General features: G+C 43.6%; 1 protein-coding gene across 1 annotated transcript in view; it reads right to left on the bottom strand.

Annotated features, from left to right (window-relative positions):
- LOC126183626 (sodium/calcium exchanger 1-like) overlaps positions 1-16,888 on the bottom strand; it is a 195,865-nt gene extending 178,977 nt beyond the window's left edge. Inside the window, exon 1 of the mRNA XM_049925748.1 lies at positions 16,803-16,888. Within this exon, the coding sequence (XP_049781705.1) occupies positions 16,803-16,845 (43 nt within the window). The 5' untranslated portion in view covers positions 16,846-16,888. The remainder of the gene's footprint in view (positions 1-16,802) is intronic.
- Positions 16,889-17,280: the final 392 nt, after the last annotated feature.

The following is a 17,280-nucleotide window of genomic DNA, read 5'->3' as shown; positions in this document are numbered from 1 at the left end:
AAAACATATACAAAGGCAGCAAAACAGTGATAAGAAGAACAGACTTTTCAAATCCTCCATTGATCATTGATTTAATTCACTCAGCAAGTAAACTATAAGCAATATGTAATTTGCAAGCGAACTTATGCGAGTATTGGAGTTAAACATTCTGTGCTTTGTTATTTTGCATTGACTTATAAAACTCATTATAGATTATTCATATCTATGAAAATGCAATGTAGTTTCTAACCAAAGCAGAAGATTAACAGGAGCGAAAGATCCGAAACAAGGAAGTAATTATCCGCGCACACAGAAACAGGAGCTAGATGGCTTGACATATCGGTATCAAAAGGCTGAATTTCACAGTTTTAATGAGATGTAAGCACAACACAGCACGAAAGACACAGAAGCTCTGCACAGTTGCTGCAATGATTGCTGTGAATGAAATGGTCTGTCTGATTGGGTAACAGGAACTTTGTTTCACGAGGACATCAGAATTTATTAACCAGTGTTTATACTTTTGTTGCTGGAATGCATATATTAAAACAGAGTGCGATAGTCTTGTTTCAGTACGTAGTGTTTATTGCAATTGCACGGAAATGCTGTGAGACGACGAGGCCACATGAATGCATTTTTAACAACTTTTCTCACGTCTTGACCACACTTTTATATTTCATCAGCCTCACACCTTTCGACTTTCCGTCGTTTTCAAACGACGATATGAAAATATGATACATTTCACCATTGTTAAGGTACATATTACAACGACTATAATATGGCATCCTAACTTACCAGTGTTATGTGAGTCATATAAAAACATTACATACATCGTATCACGACAAGATTTTTGAGCACGAGACAAATACAAACTGTTACCAAGTGAAAATTTTGGAAGCCAAGTAGAGTCAACCGCTAGGTGGCGCTGGATACATGATACGTGCTACAATTTGTTTCTGTTTACAACCACAATTTTCATCGTTACAACGTATAAAATGAATTCATCAGTGAACATGGAAATCACTTACCATGTTTTACAAAAGATATTACGTTACAAAACAATGTGTTACAGATTTTTTTAATCTACTACATTGGAAGAACGCGCTGACTGTTAACAAACAAATCTCTTGTTTTATTTTCTACTTACACCTATAAATTACTAACGTCAGTAAATGTTCATAAATATTTAATAAAAGTTAAAATTGCATAGATTACGAGAGGGTTGAAAGGAATTGATTAAAGTTGGCAGACTTACGATACCGTACATAAGATCTTCCGTGATTTTATGACCATACAATTGTTTTCTGTGAACAACAAAACTATAGAGCGCCATGACGCAATTAAGGAAGGGGGAAGGGGTACACAACATTAAACTTAACATATTAAAAAATTCTGTAAAACTGCTTGTAATACTGTGACTACAAATTCTCATAAAATCACAGATTAAATAAAATAACACGAAAGCATCGTGAAACAGCTATAGTAGCGGTGTTGTCAACAGTTTTCAGCTTACGCCATGCAGCGTGAAGCGCTGAGCAGCCGCTTATTTATACTCTATCGGCACACTTAGTATAACGTACATAAGATGTTTTCTAGTTGTATGAGCATAAAACTGTTTTTCTGTGAATAACAAGCACTGCAGAACGCAATAACTCAAGTTATGGAATGGGTGCACAATATTAATCTCGGCATATTAAAAATCCTGTAAAAACGTTTGCAATACTGTGACTACAAAGGTTTATAAAATGTAGCTTTAAGTAAAATAACGCAAATGAGTGGTTTAAGAACTATAGTAGCTCTGTTATCAACAGTTTTGAACTTGTGCCATGCAGCGTGAAGCGCTGAGCAACTGCTTATGCATCCTCTGACGGCCTATGACCAATCCGCGCGTGTGACGCTAAATACGCAGTAAATAAACTTTTACTCATCTTGTGCACAAAAAAAAAAAAAAAAACACAGGAGGAAGCCACACAAAGGTGCCTGGTCTCGGGGATAAAATACAGAATGATACGCATCTATCACAAAAGACTACTGTGCAGCGGCGAACTCTAGTACGTCAGCATCTACTGAAGCTTCAGGATGACGACAGATCTATAAGTGCTCCGTAAATAGACTGAAAAACTCATTATTGGTGAAATCTATTTATTAGTTTAGTAATTCTGACGAAAATTTTGTCTTAACTCTGAAAAATATCCAATTCCTCAAATATACACTCCTGGGAATGGAAAAAAGAACACATTGACACCGGTGTGTCAGACCCACCATACTTGCTCCGGACACTGCGAGAGGGCTGTACAAGCAATGATCACACGCACGGCACAGCGGACACACCAGGAACCGCGGTGTTGGCCGTCGAATGGCTCTAGCTGCGCAGCATTTGTGCACTGCCGCCGTCAGTGTCAGCCAGTTTGCCGTGGCATACGGAGCTCCATCGCAGTCTTTAACACTGGTAGCATGCCGCGACAGCGTGGACGTGAACCGTATGTGCAGTTGACGGACTTTGAGCGAGGGCGTATAGTGGGCATGCGGGAGGCCGGGTGGACGTACCGCCGAATTGCTCAACACGTGGGGCGTGAGGTCTCCACAGTACATCGATGTTGTCGCCAGTGGTCGGCGGAAGGTGCACGTGCCCTCGACCTGGGACCGGACCGCAGCGACGCACGGATGCACGCCAAGACCGTAGGATCCTACGCAGTGCCGTAGGGGACCGCACCGCCACTTCCCAGCAAATTAGGGACACTGTTGCTCCTGGGGTATCGGCGAGGACCATTCGCAACCGTCTCCATGAAGCTGGGCTACGGTCCCGCACACCGTTAGGCCGTCTTCCGCTCACGGCCCAACATCGTGCACCCCGCCTCCAGTGGTGTCGCGACAGCCGTGAATGGAGGGACGAATGGAGACGTGTCGTCTTCAGCGATGAGAGTCGCTTCTGCCTTGGTGCCAATGATGGTCGTATGCGTGTTTGGCGCCGTGCAGGTGAGCGCCACAATCAGGACTGCATACGACCGAGGCACACAGGGCCAACACCCGGCATCATGGTGTGGGGAGCGATCTCCTACACTGGCCGTACACCACTGGTGATCGTCGAGGGGACACTGAATAGTGCACGGTATATCCAAACCGTCATCGAACCCATCGTTCTACCATTCCTAGACCGGCAAGGGAACTTGCTGTTCCAACAGGACAATGCACGTCCGCATGTATCCCGTGCCACCCAACGTGCTCCAGAAGATGTAAGTCAACTACCCTGGCCAGCAAGATCTCCGGATCTGTCCCCCATTGAGCATGTTTGGGGCTGGATGAAGCGTCGTCTCACGCGGTCTGCACGTCCAGCACGAACGCTGGTCCAACTGAGGCGCCAGGTGGAAATGGCATGGCAAGCCGTTCCACAGGACTACATCCAGCATCTCTACGATCGTCTCCATGGGAGAATAGCAGCCTGCATTGCTGCGAAAGGTGGATAGACACTGTACTAGTGCCGACATTGTGCATGCTCTGTTGCCTGTGTCTATGTGCCTGCGTTTCTGTCAGTGTGATCATGTGATGTATCTGACCCCAGGAATGTGTCAATAAAGTTTCCCCTTCCTGGGACAATGAATTCACGGTGTTCTTATTTCAATTTCCAGGAGTGTATTTAATAGCAGTCCCTATGGGACGTTGTGCACAATTTTAAGATTAGTTGACTTTCGCCCTCATTGCTGAGATAGGTATGCTCCCTAAAATGTTTTTTGAAGGACCTACCAGTCTGTCCTATATAACATTAATCGCAATCTCTGCACTTAATCCTGTAAACTTCCGTGCCCTCATACTTACCATGCCTGGTCTCAGTCGAGTATTGCACTTTGTCCCCTAAACAAACATTGCCAGTGATTTCCATGTTGACTGATGAAATCATTTTATACGTTGTAACGATGAAAATTGTGATTGTAAACAGTAACAAATTGCAGCGTGTATCACGTACCCAGCGCCGCCTAGCGGCGTAGTCTACTTGGCTTCCAAAATTTTCACATGGTAGCAGTTTGTACTTGTCTCGTGCTCAAAAATCTTGACGTAATACAATGTATCTGATGTTTTTGTATGACTGACATAACACGGATAAGCTAGGAAGCCATATTCTAGTCGTTGTAATATGCACCTTGACAATGGTGAATTGTATCATATTTTCATATCGTCTTATACCAGTTTCGTGTTGTATGTTGTAGCCTTTGAAAATGATCGAAAGTCGAAACGCGAAAGGTTCACGAAATATAAAAGTGTGGTGAAGATATAAGTAAAGTTATTATAGATAGTATTTTCTACTTAACTTCGATCAGGGAATCTCATATTTAATTACTCTTAGTCTAACTGTAGTTTCCTCCCACTGCACTGTTCCTTACCAGAAGCTAAAATACGTTTTCAGTTGTCTGAAGTGCTACATACTGTATGAAGTTATGGATGTATTGTGATACTCCACCTCAAGAGTAACAATAGAAACCTGTGCCCACTAGAAGGCAATGGAGTAGTGTAAGTGAGCTTTTGTGGCAGTGCCGCGCTTTGTAGAAAGCCAACTTTCCAGGAAATTCAGTGATATTCTACGTCTTTATAGTACGAGTCTCCTGGTTTACAGTGTACTTATTCTGCGTAATATTGACTTGACAGGTGACTTTTAGGATTGGTAGTACTGTCGTATGAAGTTGATGAGAGATCCTCTGTTTTATTGTCAGTTATCACGCGACAATTGCTTAAAGCTGAAATCATCCGGTTTATACAGTTTGGAGAAAGAGTCGTAAGTGACAGAAATTCTAACATATTTATGTTACGCGAAAATATGGGTCCTGAGATTTTTGCTTACTATGTGACTGAATTAATTGTTAGTGTGGATCCTACGGTAATTTTTGCCTGTTACGGACGTGGAGTTTTTTTTCTCGATTGTATCGTTGCACAACATGTTTTTGGTTTCCTTGCCGCGTCAAATTCATTTAAAATCTCGAGTTTTCGGCAACTGTTTCCGCTGTCTTCATCATCAACTTGTAATTTTCTGTCGGAAATACAGGTGAATCCTCTTTCTAAGACCAGTAACCAACTAAAGCCAGTGTAAATCTTTCACTTTGCAGCCGTATGCACGACGCTGTGAAACTGCCCGACACGCTAAATGTATATTTTGGACCACGGTCCCAACCCAGAGACTGTGAGGTACGTAGGAGACATTAGAATGTAGGAGAGCATTACTGACAGAAGTGATACAGCGAAGCAGCTGTAAGCCGCGCCAGCATCGCCCAGTGTTTAACAGCACTGCCCGCGAGATAGGGTCTGAGTTCCAGACCCGGACACTGTTTTCATCTGCGACGAAGCAAACGCCATATAACTAGTGAGGACGCAATGTGGTGGTACAGCGATTGTGGAAATTTATTTATTCACTATATTAAAAGTTTCTGGATACCTATTAATAGACATTAATGTGGAGTATGTCGTCGACCCTTCGCCTTTATGACGGCTTGATCCCTGCTGAGGACCATTTAACTGAGTCGTCTGATGAACGTCTGAGGAGAAATGCATGCCCGTTCTTCCACAAGAGCCGTAACGAAAAAGGTAGTGAAGTTGAACTCTTGGGTCAGGTACCAAGTCGACGTTATAATTCGTACTAAAGGGGTTCCATTAGGTTCAGTTGGAGTCTTGTGGCAGGCCACTCCATTTGAGGAATGGTACTGTGGAAAAACGCTGCTTTATGACATGGTGCATTCTTATGGTGATGCGATCATAAGTAGGGGGTCAGTGAGAGAACGAGTGCAAAAATCTCTGATGCTAGCATCAGCATTCCTGGAATCGCTGACGTCAGTACCAGCATTCCCAAAATTTCCTCCCCATCCCAAATTTCTCGCAATTCCCTTCCCCCTCCTGACCCACTCCCTACACAGTTTTCCAAAATTACCTTCCCACTCCTCCCCTCCCCCTCCCCATGGCAAACGACTTTTAGCAACGTCATCATGCTCTTAACCAATCGCTGTGTGATTCTTAGCCGTTGGTCTGCAAGCTCAGCCGCCACCCCTTCTAGCAATTGCAATTTTAATTTTTACAATTCGTCTGCATGAGCGTCATAATTTGTTCGCAATCTCTATGCACGTCTAGGTCTCGTGTTCAATTGACGAGATGCTTATAGTGAGCAAAGAAGATTTTACTGGAATCCGGCACTTGGTGTAATAAACTCATAAAGACGTCGTCACAGTGCAGCTCACAACGATACATCGACATGCCAGCACAGATCGAAAGCGGAGTCATAGATGTAACTCGAGCATTGTGCATGTCTCTTCCGCCGACCAACGTCTCTGGCGCATTTGCATCTGTGGCCGCATGCGCAGTTGCGCGGTACACGAGTATAAAGGAACGAAGCGAGCACTGGAGCGGCAGTCTTGCAGCTCACTCTGAAGACGGCTGAACGTTATACAGCCGAAATATTAGAAGAAGAAGAAGGAGAATTCTTGCGGCTGCATACCCGAAACTTAATGGACCAAGATTTTAATAAGTCTATTTGTTTTAAAAATATGCCATGAAAACATATTCACAAATTTCTGCATCAAGAGTGGAAAGGCCTGGTAATGGAGGAGTGTACAGCTGCAGACAGGAGAAATATTGTTCAAAGATAATGGCAAAGTAAAAGAATGGCATGAAAGTGCATTACCTGATTGGTTGCGCAAACACAAGTTGCATTTATTGGAAATTTATCCCCTTTTTAAACTATCTGTCCAATCTTTCACCATGCTAGAAGTAGTGCGTGTTGTGCTGGAAAATTCCTGTCAGTAAGTATTCCTCCATCTCTAATTATATTTTTTTACCACTGTATGTGTATGTCGTTATACTACAAAATGTCTCTCTGGTGGTTAGAAATATGGTACATCTAATGAATTTCTGCCTCTCAATAACTCTGAGACACAGTCCTCTTCAGTGACGCTACAATGACAATTTAAAGTAATGGATTTAAACGCAAAAGACTATAAAATGTGGCCTTGTGTAGTGAAGCTGAAGATGATACATTGTATTTCTTACTGCAGTACTACTCGTATTATTTCCCACATAAGGAAGAAAAAATAGTTAAAGATGATCATGGGATCTTACGAAATTGAATACTTGATTGAATTAAATATTACAACAGATTCCTTCATAAAAATATGAGGTAAATGGAATATGGATCGACGTAACACATTGATTATACTCTGTTTCGTATTCGCTAAGTGATCTGATAGGCAGTTGACAAAGTTGAACCAAGGGTGATTACTCGACTTCAATTGTGACTTTAAATGGATATTGCGATCTAACTATGATTAATATTAATGACAATGGTTCGGAACTGAACCCGGAAAGGAACTACTACAATGCGCATTAATTTCAGAACAATAGCTGCTGCCGTGGGCGCGGCGCGCAGAAAAGTAAGAGAAGCCATTCTGAAGATTCCTAGTGAAGGTGGTGCGGAATACTCAGTATAGACGTGTACAAAAATCGAGATGGAATGCCCAATGTACCTCGGCATCGAGTGGGACAGAGGACGCCCGTCGCCTTCTTTGATTTGGATACACCTTCACACCCATACTCCAAGTCCAAAAACCAAACCACCTTCGTGGGACGCGGCCGAGAAACGTTCGTACTCCTCCGTGGTTCACAACCGAATCTGTTGCAACTCACACTATCTGCCAGCGTCCGCAGATCGTGGTCTAGTGGCTAGCGTTGCTGCCTCTAGATCACGTGGCCCTGGGTTCGATTCCCGGCCCAGGGGCTGGGTGTTTGTGTTGTCCTCATTATTTCATCATCGGCATCATCATCATTCGTGACAGTGGCTAGATTGGGCTGTGAAAAAAATTGGACTGTGTAAAAATTGGGACATTTTATGGGCGCTGATGACCGCGCAGTTGAGCGTCCCATAAACCAAACATCATCAAACTATCTGCCAGACCGCGGAAAGCCCCGCGTGCAATTTTGGCCAAGAAAACTAAATCCGCCAATCGAAAACTTGGAAAACACCCCTGTTCCAGTTGCGCATCACTTTGCATACCGTACAGCTTCTCTCCATAAGACGGGAAAAAACTGAAATGATAATAAAATCAAGACCCTAAGTTGTCGACAGGCGTTGATATACATCAACAGGGACAGTTGAAAATGTGTGCCCCGTCCGGAACTCGAACCTGGGATCTCCTGCATACATGGCAGACGCTCTATCCATATTTTTTTTCCTTTTTTCATTTTTTTTGGTATTGTTCGTTGCGTTTGGTGTGGGCGGACGTCACAAGACATCCTTTCAAGTTGATCGTTGATTCCTTTACTCAGTTTTTTTTATTACAGAGGGAGGGCAGCCCTCTGACCGAATACGCTGAGCTACCGTGCCGCCAAACCATCTGAGCCACCGAGGGCACAGAGGATAGTGCGACTGCAGGGATTTATCCCTTGCACGCTCCCCGTGACACCCACATTCCCAACTTAATGTCCACACACTACATTCGTAGTGCCCCTGCCTATTACACTTATTACTCGCGGTAGACAATCTTACCAAGTCCCGTAAGAGTTCGGGCAATGCGTGTGCATCCAGCACAGAAGAAGATCAATGGCCGGTTAGCCTTAACTATATGAAGATGGTATCTGTTCTTTCGGACATGTCCGAACACATGGGCAGGAACCAACGAGCAGCGCGGATGGTGGCTGTAAAAAAATCGCCTGAAACCGACGGAACAGATCACTCGTGAGTTCCAACGGGCTACCAACAGTTCGGTTAGCACAATGACTGTGCGTAGGGAGTTAAAAAAATGGGGTGCAATGGCGGAGCAGCTGGTGGTAACTCACACGTTTCTGTGGTCAGTGCTAAGCGACGCTTGAGGTGGTGCGAAGAGCGACGCCAGTGGATGACAGGAAAGAAATGTTTTAGAGTGGTGCATCACGATAGACCCTTTGGCAATCCGATGGATGGGTTTAGATTTGGCGAATTCCTGGAAAACGTAACCTGTCGTGATGTTTAGTGCGAATAGTGAAGTGCGGAGGAGGTTGTGTTACGATATGGTGTGTTTTTCGTGGCTAGAGTCCCTTTTTGTGCTTGAAAAAACGCTAAATGCCTGAGGATACGAACACATTTTACAGCACTGTGTACTGGATGCAGTAGAGGAACAGTTCGGAGACGATGATGTTATCACCAAGGAAATGCACTCTGTCATAAAGCAGCATCTGTGAGGCACTGGTTTGAGGTCAAAAACGGTTCTGAAATGGACTGGCCTGGTTAGATTCACTCCCTGAACCGAGTGCAACATCACTGGGATGAATTACAACGTTGTCTTCGCTCCACACTCTACCATCCAACATGGCTATCTTCTCTTGAGGAAGAAAGGGGCTACCACCCCTCCACAAACATTCAGGCACATGGCTGAAAGTGTCCCCGGCAGCCGTCATAAAGGCGAATATTGGACACGTCACATATACTACTGGCCATTAAAATTGCTACACCAAGAAGAAATGCAGATGATAAACGGGTATTCATTGGACAAATATATTATACCAGAACTGACATGTGATTACATTTTCACGCAATTTGGGTGCATAGATCCTGAGAAATTGGTACCCAGAACAACCATCTCTGGCCGTAATAACGGCCTTGATAAGCCTGGGCATTGAGACAAACAGAGCTTGGATGGCGTGTACAGGTACAGCTGCCCATGCAGCTTCAACACGATACCAAAGTTCATCAAGGGTAGTGACTAGCGTATTGTGACGAGCCAGTTGCTCGGCCACCATTGACCAGACGTTTTCAATTGGTGACAGATCTGGAGAACGTGCTGGCCAGGGCAACAGTCGAACATTTTCTGTATCCAGAAAGGACCGCACAGGACCTGCAACATGCAGTCGTGCATTATCCTGCTGAAATGTAGGGTTTCTCAGGGATCGAATGAAAGGTAGAGCCACGGGTCGTAACACATCTGAAATGTAACGTCCGCTGTTCAAAGTGCCGTCAATGCGAACAAGAGGTGACCGAGACGTGTAACCAAGGGCACCCCATACCATCACGCCGGGTGATGCGCCAGTATGTCCATGACGAATACACGCTTCCAATGTACGTTCACCGCGATGTTGCCAAACACGAATGCGACCATCATGTTGCTGTAAACAGAACCTGGATTCATCCGAAAAAATGCCGTTTTGCCGTTCGTGCACCCAGGTTCGTCGTTGAGTACACCATCGCAGGAGCTCCTGTCTGTGATGTAGCGTCAAGGGTAACCGCAGCCATGGTCTCCGAGCTGATAGTCCACGCTGCTGCAAACGTCGTCGAACTGTTCGTGCAGATGGTTGTTGTCTTGCAAACGTCTCCATCTGCTGACTCAGGGGTAAGATGCTTGTCATCTAGACTGCTAGTGGTACGAGGCCGTTGAGATCCAGCACGGCGTTTCGTATTACCCTCGTGAACCCACCGATTCCATACTCTGCTAACAGTCATTGGATCTCGACCAACGCGAGCAGCAATGTCGCGATACGATAAACCGCAATCGCGATGGGCTACAGTCCGACCTTTATCAAAGTCGGAAACGTGATGGTACGCATTTCTCCTCCTTACACGAGGCATTACACAACGTTTCACCAGGCAATGCCGGTCAACTGCTGTTTGTGTATGAGAAATCGATGGGAAACTTTCCTCATGTCAGCACGCTGCAGGTGTCGCCCCGGGCGCCAACCTTGTGTGAATGCTCTGAAAAGATATTCATTTGCATATCACAGCATCTTCTTCCTGTCGGTTAAATTTCGCGTCTGTAGCACGTCATCTTCATGGTGTACCAATATTAATGGCTAGTAGTGTATTAATGTCTACTAGTAAGCGTCCGGATACTTTTGATCAAATAGTGCAAATCTTGGACACTCGTTTCAGCACCACCCACGACTAAATAAAAAACGCCGAATACATTTGTCTTCGGTAACCTGCGTCGTACGCGGTGATTTGGCGAGTGACTCACTTTAGAAACAGAGCGTTATAAGGCTATTGCCCGCCGTCCGCATTATTTTCCATGTTTTTTCCAAAAGAATTTAGGCCAATTCCAGAACGGTTGCTTTAAAAAGCTCATGGCCGGTTGCCTTCTCCATCCTCGTCGTACCGGAGAGGTGCTCCGTCTCCAACGCTTCGTCGACGGCACCCCGATCCGCAATCTTTATTATTTCAAGTACAATGAACGACTGACGGCGTAAGCGCTATCTCTGATGCATATGCTGGAGAAATTAAAATTTTTATTGCAGTTTTCAACACTAGCGTCAGCTGTAATTTCATTATCAATTTATTGGCAACCTCTTTCGACGATGCACTTTGTCATCATCAGGTAATAAGAGTAATATAAAAACAGCTGCATTAGCAACAGCATGACATAAAAAGCAAAACTGTACCTATTAAAATATGTAATACGTAGTTATTCTGTCGCTTAAAAACGTTCTGAACACAACCTTAAGAACTGTATTGTTTGTATTGTAAAATTCCGATTCCGGTTTGTGTTTAATAATCCCGATATACGAACGCGCAGGCAGCGTGCAATTCTTTCAACTTTTGCTGTTGCGTGCTTGTGCAACATAGATTCGGCCTATTCTAATGCCACTTTCTATTGTCTTCGGCTAGTAGCTATTTTACGGTGAGTTCATCTCATGATACTAGTCTACAGCTCTTATTCAGGTATCTCGAACTGTTACTAATTAACTTCAAAATATAGTCCACTTTATTGGGTAACGCTTGAAGTAATTAGTTCATTATTCTCGTATATGTCCGCAATCTTGTGATGGAATTCCACTATAAGGCCGTTTTGCAAGGTTAATGTTTTAAGAACTCAATATGTTAAATCAGTATTGATATGCCCTGCTTTTCTGTTATATTTTTGACGAGTCTCACGACGTGGCTGCCTTGTTAACGCCTTATGTGTCACATAACATGCAACCACCCCCTTTTTTATTGTTTCACCTGAAAAGACCCCATGCCATTTTTGACTTGTATGATTAGGATACTCATAAGCGTTTTCATTAATCCATATTGATATGGCTTTTCACATTGTTTTGATACGTTACTGTGTTCCAATAGCGTTGACACTGCAGTCAGAAGGACGTGCCTAGATGATCCACTCATATCTCATCACTCAACAGAGTGACAGGTTTGATGAATTGTTCTTTCATTAGATCGTCCTGTTCTCACTGTCTTGTCGCCATACAAACGTCTATAGGCTTATGATTGGTTTTGTCCTCTATTATTTGCTTTGTTCTTTAGGTACTTTATTTAGATTCTCTGCTGTATACGGACAAGCGTTGTCACTTCTATTGCTGTTTACGACATAGAGCAGTTGTATAGATGTATGTACCTTACACCAATAGATTATGTTTGTAGTCATGTTACACGCACGATCATACTCAATGTTAGTGGATATTTATCCGCTTGATGTATTAACCACGTATTTTTAAGTATGTCGATTACTATGATATGTATTGGTTTCCATACTTCTAGCACTGCAAGTACGTACATTAGTAAGCTAACATACTTTGCATACTTTCACTCTCTGATGCCATACGGAATAATATTTTGGGGTAACTCAACACTTAGACAAAAAGTATTCACTGCTCAAAAGAATGTGGTTAGAATAATGTGTGGGATTCATAGTCAGACATCTTGTAGGCATCTTTTTAAAAGATTGGGAATTCTTACAACAGCCTCACAGTACATTTACTCATTAATGAAATTTGTTCTAAATAACATGGAACAGTTTAAAAACAGCAGTGACATTCATGATTATAATATCAGAAAAAAGAAAGACTTACACTATCCTTTACTCACCCTATCTTTGGTACAGAAAGGGGTAAAATATGCTGCTATAAAAATTTTTGACGAATTACCCGATGAAATAAAATGTCTGGCCAGACAGCAGTAATAGCTTAAAAAATAAACTGAAATCATATCTCCTTGACAACTCCTTCAATACCATAGATGAATTCTTGAATAGGAATAAATGAATCTATAAATATAGTATATGCATGATGCACCATTTAAGGGAATGGGGTGAATGATAAATTAAAAAATCTTGTTTCATATGTGCATTTCTTGTGCACTTGACGCGTTCAACGTCATAACGGCTACCGTACCGTGCGATTGATCAATGGAACACGCAACCAACTAATTAACTGATTGGTTTTGTAATAGGTCTTAATTGTGTATAGGTGCCCATTTCTGTTTTCGCGTTACCTTGTTTGTACAGTGATTGAGTTTTGCTGTATGTGACCGTTAACATAGCAGTACTGACATAGAGTACAACATAATGGTTACCCCCCGCCCCCTCCCCAAGTACACTATGTGATCAAAAGCATCTGGAAACCCCAAAAAGATACGTTATTCATTTTAGGTGCATTTTGCTGCCACCTGCAGCCAGGAACTCCATATCAGCGACCTCAGTAGTCATTAGACATTGTGAAGAGCAGAATGGGGCACTCCGCGGAACTCACGGACTTCGAACGTAGTCAGGTGATTGGGTGTCACTTGTGTCATACGTCTGTACGCGCGATTTCCACACTCCTAAACATCCCTAGGTCCACTGTTTCCGATGTGATAGTGAAGTGGAAACGTGAAAGGACACGTACAGCACAAAACCGTACTGGCCGACCTCGTCTGTTAACTGACAGAGACTGCCGACAGTTGAAGAGGGTCGTAATGTGTCATAGGCAGACGTCTATCCAGACCATCACACAGGAATTCCAAACTGCATCAGGATCCACTGCAAGTACTATGACAATTAGGCGGGAGGTGAGAAAACTTGGATTTCATTGTCGAGCGGCTGCTCATAAGCCACACATAACGCCAGTAAATGCCAAACGACTCCTCGCTTGGTGTAAGCAACGTTAACATTGGACGATTGAACAGTGAGAAAGCGTTGTGTAGAGTAACGAATCACGGTACACAATGTGGCGATCCGATGGCAGGCTGTGGGTTTGGCGAGTACCCAGTAAACGTCATCAGCCAGCGTGTGTTGTGCCAACAGTAAAATTCAGAGGCGGTGGTGTTATGGTGTGGTCATGTATTTCATGGAGGGGGCTTGCACTCCTTGTTGTTTTGCATGGCACTATCACAGCACAGGCCTACAATGATGTTTTAAGCATCTTTTTGCTTCCCACTGTTGAAGAGCAAATCGGGGATGGCGACTGCATCTTTCAACACGATCGACCACCTGTTCATAATGCACGGCCTGTGGCGGAGTGGATGCACGTCAATAAAGTCCCTTCGATGGACTGGCCTGCACAGAGTCCTGACCTGAATCCTATGGAGAGAGTCCTGGCCTCAATCCTATAGAACACCTTCGGGATGTTTTGAAACGCAGACTTCGTGCCAGGCCCTACCGAACGACATCGATATCGATATCTGTCCTCAGTGCTGCACTTCGCATATAATTGACTGCCTTTCCGCAAGAAAGCTTATAACACCTGACTGAACGTATGCCTGCCAGAGTGGAAACTATCATCAAGGGTAAGAGTGCGCCAACACCATATTGAATTCCAGCATTACCGATGGAGGGCGCCACGAACTTGTAAGTCATTTTCAATTAGGTGTCCGGATACTTTTGATCACAATACACTTATTAAGGTTGTATGAAGAGCGTTTTGAAACACAGAATAACTACTTATTACATATTCCAGGTACAATTTTGCTTTTGGTGTCATGCTGTTGCTAATGTACTTGCTTTTATGTTACTTTTAGGGCCTGATGATGACGAAGTGTATCGTAGAAATGGGTTGCCAAATAAACTGATCATGAAATTACAGCTGACGGCAGTGGTCAAAACTGTGATACTCCTGTCGGCTATGGTCCTCTCCTCCTACTTAACACGGATGGACATGCCGAAATTATAATTTTGACTGGCTGTAGGTTGGCCCCAATAGTTGTAGGAGGTTGGTAGGTAGATTTGGTTTCAACGTGCCGTCGACGTCGAGGTCATTGGAGATGGAGCACAAGCTTTAACTGAGGAAGAAAGAGGAAAGTAATCGAGCGTGTCCTTTCTAACGAACTATCTCGGAATTTGCTTAACGATTTAAGGAAACTATGGAACACCTAATTCTCGATGGGGGGACGAGGATTTTAATCGCAATGTAGGTTCAGTACCGTTAATCAGGGCTACATGGGTGGTTCCAACAGCTGGAGATGAGAGAGAGAAATTTTTCTTTTATCGAACATAATCTTACAATCTTTTGTGGCACACTTGTGCTCAGCTCCCACTGGAATTTTTAGATTTCTGGATTTCACGCGAGTTTTGTAAGCAGTACGGTGTTCTTAAACAGTTCGCGTAAACCGTGCCACTTAATTGGTCTCACATTCTCAGAGAATTTCGTCAATTTTATCTGGACATAAAAGGTTGCCTGATTTCCTTTGGCAGCTGAAGAATAGTACTAATAGAAAACTCAATTAGTTATTTCAGTAGCATTTTTGCTATGACTGCGTATGTAGCCCAGTCATGGCTTCATCATTCAGTCTTGAGCTGTTACCTAAGGAACTTCATTGCGATGTCATCATGCCATTGTGGTATCGCCAACAAAACAAATCAGCAAAATTCGCTGGTATAATATAAGTTTCAACAAAAATAATCTTCTGTTTATCTATGATCTATCTTCTATATCTGTAGACACACATATTATAAATTAAAGTCCTATACCGATGTTTCTGTCCGTATGTTCGGGTTTATCTTAGGAAATATTGTAGAGATTTTGGTACGGTTTTCACTAACAGAGACGCTGATTCACGAGGAAGATTTGCGTGTGTCGTCTAGCCGTAAACACTTAGTGCTACCCGTGCCATGCTATGGAGGGGGTGGGTGGGTGAGCATTTCACAAATTACAATTAATATCTCACTATATTTCCCACAGATACGTGTTTAGGCGTGTTGACATCACAATAAAGATCTTAATATACAACAATTGCATTACTGATCGTACGGTGACTTCTAAATGTGCATCGACGAAGTAAAAACGCTACTGAAAAGACTAGCCAAATTATGTAATTAAGTTTTTCATTTATTTATCAGCCTTGATTTTGCCAAGAGTAGCTTCTGTGCCTATCAGGAAATGAGAAAAATGATCGTGTCTGGCGAGGCTGTCGATGTGAGAAGTAGCACAAGTTACCGAGCATTGTGGGTGCGAATGTGATCTTTAGTCTAGGTGAACATCACATTACATGCAGACCAGCACCATCTGCTCGACGTCATGATACACTTATAGTGATTGCCGGACAGAAGAAAGAGGACCCACCTTTTGCAGAAGACGCTAAAAAGAAACAAAAGGTTGCGGTACAGATGTGGGAAAAGACGTGTCATCAGTCACGCAACTACTAACGGTTCGCTGATCGTACTGTATTTGAAAGACGTCGTCGCCTCACGCAAAGTCAAGAAGTGAATGGCACAGCATTACATGGAAATACGGGCTGGAGCGACTTATACAGCTAGCAATAAATATTATGGCGGACATCTGCCGCCAGTCAAAGGCAACAAGTGTTGTGTCGTGACCACAGAGCTACGATACGAGCCTGTCGATGCATTTCGTCCACGTCTGTTGAGTAGTCGAAGGTAGTGTGGCCACTGAAAAGTGTACGAGTAGTGTCAAAAAAAGTATCAGTAGTCGCATACATAGGTTGTATGTTGTAGAAGGATTGTGGTGAACATGTTTTCGAAATGAAATCGTGAGTGTGTGTAACAGAATAGGAGTTCAGAACGTTTGGGTACTTTACGAGACACTGGCGAGTTTGAACGAATGAATGAATGGGTGAGTTTGATGGCGTGTGTGAAACAGCAAAGGCAGCGGCAGCGGCTGCGGCGCCCGTAGGAAATGTTACTCACCGCCTAGCATTCGCGGTTCGCCCAACTGCACGTAGAAGAGCATGTCCTTCTCGTAGCTGTCCTCGTCTACGATGTGCAGCGTGATGAACTTCCTGCAACACAAAGCCAACAGAGCCTGCCTTAGGAAGTGTTTACCGATTACTCCTTTGCACTGTGTAGTCTGACTACCCTATCCAGACAGTGGACCATTTAAGGGCGGGGGGGGGGGTGGTCATAATACGAGGGTTGGAACTTAAATAGTGGCAACTATTTATTTACAGCTCGTATAAAATAGATACGTGTTTCAAAGTTTTACTGACCTTCAGAGTAGTGACCAGCATTGTGTATAACCTGTTGCCAGCGATGTGGAAGTCGTGGGATACCCTTAGCAGTGCAAGTTGTGTTGACAGTTCGAGCGGCGCGGTCTATTGCCCACTCCATCAGTCAAACAAATCAGTAACAACTTGCACTGTGCGTGCTTGAGCATTCTCCTGCAAAA

Source organism: Schistocerca cancellata, chromosome 1, assembly GCF_023864275.1.
Source record: "Schistocerca cancellata isolate TAMUIC-IGC-003103 chromosome 1, iqSchCanc2.1, whole genome shotgun sequence".
In the NCBI taxonomy this organism is placed as follows: Eukaryota; Metazoa; Arthropoda; class Insecta; order Orthoptera; family Acrididae; genus Schistocerca; species Schistocerca cancellata.
Note: the sequence above shows the minus strand (reverse complement) of the source record. Positions and strands in the feature narration are given on the sequence as shown.